The 8,636-nt window shown below is 37.9% G+C and overlaps 1 protein-coding gene across 1 annotated transcript in view; it reads right to left on the bottom strand.

Annotated features, from left to right (window-relative positions):
• Positions 1–3,186: 3,186 nt before the first annotated feature.
• PIWIL2 (piwi like RNA-mediated gene silencing 2) overlaps positions 3,187–8,636 on the bottom strand; it is a 102,602-nt gene continuing 97,152 nt past the window's right edge. Inside the window, exon 23 of the mRNA XM_007476475.3 lies at positions 3,187–8,567. Within this exon, the coding sequence (XP_007476537.3) occupies positions 8,411–8,567 (157 nt within the window). The 3' untranslated portion in view covers positions 3,187–8,410. The remainder of the gene's footprint in view (positions 8,568–8,636) is intronic.

The following is an 8,636-nucleotide window of genomic DNA, read 5'->3' as shown; positions in this document are numbered from 1 at the left end:
TCCATGCTTTCCCCCCCTCCCCATTTTTCCATGAAATGTCCACAAGCCACTGCAGTTTGTGCCACAGCTTCCCTTGCTCCCACTGTAGCCTCCCTACTGTTGCTGTTTGCCTAAAGATCTGAAAGCTGTGTGGAAGCACCTTCTTCCTGCAGGAAGGGTGATATATAACTCCCATTGGGTTACCCACCCCCCTACACCCATGTGGGTCTCAAGATTGTGCTAGCCACTTTTCAGCAGGGGAACTGTGAAGACTGGATTTGGCTCTCTCCTAACTGTAACAATGAAGGTACTTGGCTCTTCCTTGATTGTGAAGATTACATTGTAATCCCCTGTCTATTTTTATATTTTAATCTCCAAAGTGTAAATCACAGTAATTAAAGTTGAGTATGGAGATCTACCCATTTTGGATTTTAACCACAAAAAGGTATGAACACCCATTTCATAAATTGAGTGGGAGGTCTGTGACCCACGTGTGAAAGTGGGCAGTCCTGGAGTGGAGTGTCAGCTGTGATTGGTTAGAAGTAAAATTTAGGGGAAGTGACCTAATAGAAAAAGGTCTTTAAAAGTGGAAATAGACACACAGAGGACAGACATTCAGACTTGGAGTGAAGAGGGATACTTGACTATGGAACTTGACCCTGAAGGAGCTTGTGTGGGAGACCTCAGACTTCTTTCCTTAGAAGGTCACCTTGGTGAGTGTAAAGGCTGACATCCTGGAGGTGTGAGCCTCTGGGAAAGGCCCATTGTCTTGAAACTCTTTTCCTGGCTAGGGCCTTAGAATTGCAACCTAGGTCAGAGGAGGCCAGAGCGCGCTCTCTCTCTCCCCCACCCTTTCCTTTCTTACTTAATATCTTCCCTATTGTAAAATAAACTACCATAAGTTCCATTTTACTTTAGTAATTCAATTTTGGGATTAAGAAATTAAATTGCTGGTGACCAATTAATATCCAGTCCAACCATAAAATTAACAGAACACAGCATGGAACAGCCAATCCATGCTATCCACACCAACCCCAGCCTGACTAACCCAGGGGGGTTTTCATGCTTCTGTTGAGAGGGTGGAAACTGAGGGGTTAGCTCACATAGGGGAAAGGTCTCCTGTGCCACCCTCTACACCCTAAAATAAAGCATAACAGAGGGAGCAGGGGGCAGGGAAGTGGATTTGAAGTCAAAATTTTTGGAAATTAGCTTCTGGGACTCTTAACCCACACATCAGGTGGAACCTATATTTTCTATTCAAATACCCTTTTGTTTTCTCTGGTGCTTTTGCCTCAAGGGAAAAGAGGAAGGAAGAATACTATCCAAACCTCTTAGCTAATTTCTGAAGGGTTTTTTTTTTTAATCTTCAAGTAAGTGTCTTTTGTTTTCCCTGTAATTAAAAGCCATAGAGCTTATCTGAGGAGTAATGCTGTTACCAAGCATGGTTGAAACTCTAAGGGACTTTTACTGAGTTGGAAAAGCTTATAAGTTCAGATTGGCTCTGTTTAATTCTGTTCTTGGGGATTCTTGTATTGATGGGATACCTTGCAGTTGATAGCTTGAGTAATCTTGAAATTGAGGGGAGAATCATCTTCCTACATCATCCTTCCTTCATCTATTCCCCCTTGCCATTTTGGCCTGCCCAGTCTCTACAACACATCCAATGTGGGGTTCATCCACACTATGCTCAGTGCGGGTATAGGGAACCCCAGAAGTGTGACCAAAGGAGTCTAGATGGATGATTACACTTGGGAGGGGAAGGAACCTTAATGAGTCTGGAGGTGAATTTTAAGCCTTTTCAGACCCCATTACCTTATTGATTTTAACTTTTTGAGTTTGTTCCCCTCCAAACAGTGAAGAAGTCTCTGTAATGCAGCTATCAGAACTGGAGAAAAGGACTCTTGGATTGATTGCTCACATCCTGTCACGTATATTGTATTTGCTGATTGTTTTAAGATTTAATTTTGTTAAGTTCACATATTAATCTAATATCTTGTTATATTATTTAATTTTCAGCTACTATGTTTTGGCCATTAGCTATATGTTCTGTTACATTGTCTTTATATGTACCTTCCCCTGTGACTGAACTTGAGCAAATACCATTGTAAAAGCCCAAAGACAAGATGGACTCCATCAAACTGGTTACAACCTTTGGAGAATTTAATGACCTAAAAATTTACATTTATTTTAAGGGGTCTGCATAAGTGATTTTTTTAGATATCTAGGAGCACCACTACCTCTGATTGATCATTTACCTGCCTTTGAGTTGTTTGTAACAAGAGGTGAGGTCCATTTAGTAGTTGAAGTGAAGTACAATGGAACTATTGTATTCCCCACCTCCGCATTTATTAAACATATAATGGAGGACACATCTAAAGTGATTTTAACTATTGTAGTCCTCATCTCCACATTGCAATGGGACATATAAAGACATGCTTTTTAAGCTGTTACAGTCTCATCCCAGAGGAGGGAGGTTTCTCAAGGAGCTTGGTTACTCTGTGATGGGTTATAATCTCATCCAGGAGGTGGAAGGATTTTCCAATGGAGTCTACTGGCTCCTGGATAGTTTTTTAATACTTGTATCTCTTCAGCTTACTCTTAACTTTTCTCTAGAATGATCTAGATTCTTGGTGACATTTAGACCCAAAAGGTTTTCATCAGTAGTACAAAAGTTTGTTTTTTTCTAGGCTCCTCTGCCACATTTTGGAATGATGGCAGTAATAGACGTTGTTAGAAATATCTTCACCAAGGTTGAAAGATTGACTAGATCTCTAGAACTTGTGACAAGTATCCATGAGCTTCAGTTTTTTTTTTAAATGTCACACAGGAAGTAGCTATAGACTCATGTGAATCATAATGATAGTGGGTTTGTTTGCTACTGTTATTAAATGTGATTTTTGTGAACTTTGGTATTTCTTTAAATGTGCATTACCTGCTGTACTACTGTTTTATGAAGCTGTTAGTTGGTGAAAATCATTTGCAGTCATACTGTGGATCATGGCCAACGTAAAAAAAAAAAAGGAAATGGATCTCATTTTGGGGTGAGAAACCTTTGCATTCTGCTTCTCCTTGACTGACAGTGTATCACTGATTGGGAACTATTTTTTTAAATAATTTTTAAAATTAGTTTTCCCTTGTATGTGCAATAGAAAATTTGAGTTGATATTATTTGGCATCAAATTTAATATCCACAAAACAGAACACATTGTTTTCCCTCCCAAATCTCACTTTCATTTCAAACTTTCCTATTTCTACTATGGGTTCTACTACCTTTCTATATGATCAACCAAATTAACAACATCAGCCATTCCCTCTTCCTCCTCCTCACATAAACAATCAGCTTCAGGCTTATTGATTCTTCTTCCACATCATCTCTTATACTCTTCCCCTTACTCACCAAAGTGGGATTACCTTTTTCCTCACTCTAGATATTAACAGAAGATACTGGAAATACTACTAGGTACACGTCCCAAGGAGGTCAAAGGCAGAGGAAAGGTAGCACATATTGAAAAATAATTATAATATACAAATACACACAAATATAGTTGTATATCAATATCCCTATGTATACTCTCACTGTATATATGTATAATGATACATACACTTTTGTATACACACACACCTTTTTAATGGTGAAGAGATGGAATTAAAGTGGGTACCCATTGCCTGGGGGCAATGGTTAAACAAATTGAGGCATATCATTGTAGTGGAATACTATGGTGCTAATAGAAGGAATATGAAAAGAATAAAAGTAATTTAGGATATGTTGTATGAGTTGATCCAAAGGAAAGCAAGAACCAGAACACTTTCCACAATGCCAACTATGAATAATTTAAAGGGAAACAACATTGAAAAATAAGAGCTTTTTGATCACTGCAGTAGTCAGTGGTGACTTCTAAGAACTATGAAACATAAAGGTAATGGACACAAGTATAGAAGACATACATTTCCAGACAAAGTCAATGTGGTGATTTATTTTTCATAAAGATACTTATCTGTTACAAGGGAAAAGGGGCAGACAAGCAACACTGATGTAAAAAAAAGTATCAATAAAACATTAAAAAAGAGCAATGGAGAGTATATAGGGACTTGCTAGAAATAACATGGTCATTAGGATGTTGGACTGACTATGCTTAATTCTCTTTATAACAATATTAGATCAACCCATATTTACTTACTGGTTTTTGAACATCAAAAAACTACTTCTAAACAAGTTTTTCTAAGGAAATGGCCAAAATATGAATGTTTATAAGCTTAGCAGAGGCAATCTTTGATTTATCTGATCTCAGAGAGAAAGTGTTGTATGATTCATGTTGTTCTTGGTCAAGGCTTACCTTCCCATGTGATTACAAAAAGATTTGGGGTGGGGGGCAGGCAAAGATCAATCTGGTGATCAGTGCCTTGGCTTGTGCTTTTAGAGGTGGGAATAAGTTACTTACTTACTTTATTATAACTTACATTAACATAGTGCTTAGCATTTACCAAGCACTTTTTGAAAGTGGTTGTCATTAACTTCTTAGCACCCTTTTTAAAACCCTTCCCTTTTACCTTGGTATCAGTTTTAAGACAGAAGAGCAGTAAGGGCTAGGCAGTTGGAGTTAAGTCATTTGCCCAGGGTCCCACAGCAAGGAAGTGTCTGAGGCCAGATTTCAACCCAGGGTCTCCCAACTGCAGGCCTGGCACTCTATCCATTGTGTACCTAGCTATCCCCTTAGTACCTTTTTAATACAGTGAAATGAACTGAACAGGTGTACCCTACATTAACTAGCTGAATCATAAGTGAATGAGCATAGGGGCAGCTGTATAGGAGACTTGCTGATCATGCCCTCCTTCTCAAAACCTTTCAGTGTCTCCCTAATGCTTATTAAATCATGATAACTTTTGCCTGAGATTTAAGACCTTCCACAACTAACATTCACCCTATTTTTCCAGCCTCCTCTCATACTTCCCTCCACATAAAGTTCCAGCCTATCTACACTACCCATTGTTCTTGGTACACGTGATATTTTTCTGCCTCTGCTTACACTATTCTCCATATTTAAAATGCTCTCATCACTCAACCATCTTTTAAATATTGTTTGAAATGCCAACTCCTCCAGGAATGACAGCAGCCCAGTTACAGGCCTTACAAAGTGTCTTACATACTATGTTTGATCTTCGCAGCCGCCCTGTGAGCTACTCATGGTGACGCATGGTATCAGAGGAAGAATTTAAAACCTGCTATCCCTCCAGCTCCACGTGAAGTATTCTTACTACACCACCATATCCTTCCTGGATTCCTGCCTTTTCTCCAAGACCTCACATAGCACTCTACACCTTTTTCATGTGTCTCTTCTATTCTAGTGATTTGTATGTATCTTAACTCTTCCCCCCAATTACTGTGATAGCCCAGAGAGGCTGGACTAGCAGTCTTAGCACACACCTCTGCCTGCCATAATAATCTTTATTGAATTGAATTGTAAATAGATGATTAGATGAATCATATCACTTAAGCGCTTCATAACTTTAGAATGGGTTTCAGTGTTATTTTAATTATGCTATTAAAAATGATGTCGGTTGGAGCAACTTCCCATGGATTATGTTCACATAATTGTATCAACATAATTTTTAAACTGTTAAATACTGTATTTTCATAGATACATGAAAAAATTTTACTCCAGTTTTTGCATTCAAACTGCAGAATTTCTCTTATTTAAATGAAGCTTCTCATAAAACATTCTAGACAATGAAACTGGCTGGTCCTTTATTCAGAGGCTATCAGGAGAAAAGTCTGGAGTGACTCCCCCCCCTCAAACTTTCTCTTCTACTTGTTAGTATAGCCATAGAGTCTTGTCCAGTTCAGTTAAATCTGGAGAAATGAGGAGAAGGCCTGAAGTATGGAAAATACACCAGAGGAAGAGAAGTAACCTTCCCAGGGACAGGACTCATCATGGCTTTGTGGGGCAGTTTCTCTGTTGGCCATGGCCCCCCCACATAAAGCAAGAGCAAGACAACGAGGGATTTCTGTAACTTAATGAGGTGATCAGACTGAAGAGATGGAGCAGGAAGATCTTAATAACATCAAAATGTCCAGTGGAGGCACAATGTAACCTAGGATCTGTAGTGACAGAGAGCTCATGGCATCGATATTTCATATTGCTCTTGCAGACTTATAAATAATGATGTGGTTAGAAACACTGGGCAAGACTCTAAGGCTATGCTCTGTAGTGATACAACTAAAGGGAGAGAAAATGTCTCCCTCTATATCTAGTTAAGACTCTTGAAGATGAGGCTGGTCATCAGGACAAATTGCCCACAACAAAAGAGAGGCTTATTTGGTCAATTTGTGCGGTTAGTTTTGCAGGTGACATTGTTCCTGATAAGTAAACAACTTGTGCCTCAGTTTCATCTGGCATTGTGAAAAAACACACTTGCAACTCAATAAGATGAAGTATCAATGGTTAAAAAAAAATCAAAACCAAACCCTAGTGGTTTCTAATCACTATGACGGATTAGCACAGGCTCAGCAGCCAAGACCTCTAGACATTCTGAATCATGTTAATGATTATATCACCTACTAGGAAAGTATTTCAGTGTCTCACCAATCTTAAGCAATAAATTATACAATTTTTTTCTTTTACTACTAATTACTCAACATTAAGACTGAAAAATAAGGTTAGGAAACTTGAAAGAAAAAGTGAAGGTAGATTTTCATTATACTTAAGTAATGTTTTTAACTTTTCTGACTATATCAGATTGACAGGATTTTAAAAAGTAAAACTTCAAAAGAAAAATTAAAAATGCTTGCAGAGAGAATCAGATCAGAAAGTTAAAGACCAGTGATTCAACATATTTAGTTTAGTGTTCTTAAAATTCCAAGTGCTTGGCTTTTTTTTATTCTACCCCCAATACCTAAATAAAAACAGAAATATGCCAAAGAAGTGACATGGCTTATATCTTCCCAACTTCCTGTGAACTCTACTCTAAACCAAAACAACTTTCTAACTGCTTTCCTAAAGAGTTTTTGGCTAAAGTTTCTTTTTCTCACAATTCACAAGTAAATATGTGGTGATGAGAGGAAGGAATTAAATTAGATCAACTCTTTTAAAACAGTAAAAAAAAAGAATCAATACTGATAAGAAAGACTGAAAGGTTTTCCTTCAAAACAAAGGGGAGTACATATAAACATACTGGCAGCCTTCCATTATGTATGGAGATTTTGTTATTCGGCCTTTCACTACATTTTTAAAAGCTGAGTTGCTAAAAAATTTGTCCTAGCTTTAGAAAACTTTCTAGAAAACTGAGTGGCCAAGAAGAGGCTACTTTTCAAGGCAATTAAGTATTTCAGTTTTCTTCCATATGTAAATAACAGACTTAACTAGACTGGTGGGAAAGAAGTATTATACTTGGAAATCCCCCCAAAGATTACCCATGCACCAATGTTTCCCTTCTAGGTTTAAGAACTTTTTCGTTAAGAAATTGATGCAACCCATTGGTAACTAAACAAGGTGGAATTATTTGGAGTTGGGAGGCAAAATTCAAAATAGAAAGTTTAAACCACTAGTTTGGCAGCTTGAATGTTAACCCAAACAACAGAACTAGGTCCATTCAAAATCTGTGGAGTACCAGAGAGATCAAAAGTGAGGGTTGAAAACAAACCTTGAACATCTTCCTCAATTATTTTTAGAGGTGAAGATCTAAGGGTGCATATCAGATTTTTTTGAAGATTATCTGGTTAGCTTTGCTGAACTGTTTTTTCCCTCTCTTTTTAAATTATATTACAGGAATGGCTCTCTGTGTGGAGGAGGGACAAAATCAGCACTAGGAAATTTAGGTGATGTAAAAACAAAAGATATCCATAAAAATTTATTTAAAAAAATAAAATAGGCTTTTATATCAGAATTATTATGAGAAATGTTTGCTGAATTGAGCCCAATGCCACAGAAAGGCTAAGCACCAGGCCAGCAAGGGCAATACCTGTTATAAAGAAACAGCTCTTAATCCTTCCTCAATTGTCCAAATGTCTCCTTAAAGAACTTGCAATGACCACATCTCTTATTGCACCAGAAAGGAAAATGGGGGTTTGGAGAACAGAGCTGCTATAGATTCTTGCAGTTCTATCTGACTTGGAGGCTCTTAAAAAGTTTTGTTTTGTTTTGACTTCTTCCAAACCTCCCAAAGTGGCAATGCTCTATCTCTTTCCCACATAGGGAATGATAATTTTCAAGTCAAAAGAGGCTGAAAGATTCCAGTTTTCTTGGTGGTAACAGTTTGAAAAAAATGTTTAAAAATATATCTATATATATATACTGGGTTGAAGAAGGGGAAAAAAGCAACTCAAAAATTCCACCTTTTGCCTCTGATCATCCTGGAAATGTCATAGCTGAGGTTTCTACACAAATCCAGAAAACTGATTTTTCTCTTTCCCCAATGTGCTTGCCAACTCATTGGGTTATAGGAAGAAGAGCTTCTCACACAACTGGATGGCTGGTTCATGATGTAAGACTTGTCCAGACAGGAAAGCTAGCTTGTGGGCATACTTGCAGGGTGCTGGGACTCTGATGGTGCCAGGCCAATTCCAGTACATATGGCAAAGCTTGAAAGTTAACCTAGAGGCCAAGAACAGAAAAATGTGCTCAAAATAACTTTGTGCTTAAAAACTTATATTTGTCCACTTG

This window comes from Monodelphis domestica, chromosome 1, assembly GCF_027887165.1.
Source record: "Monodelphis domestica isolate mMonDom1 chromosome 1, mMonDom1.pri, whole genome shotgun sequence".
NCBI classification, from domain to species: Eukaryota; Metazoa; Chordata; class Mammalia; order Didelphimorphia; family Didelphidae; genus Monodelphis; species Monodelphis domestica.
Note: the sequence above shows the minus strand (reverse complement) of the source record. Positions and strands in the feature narration are given on the sequence as shown.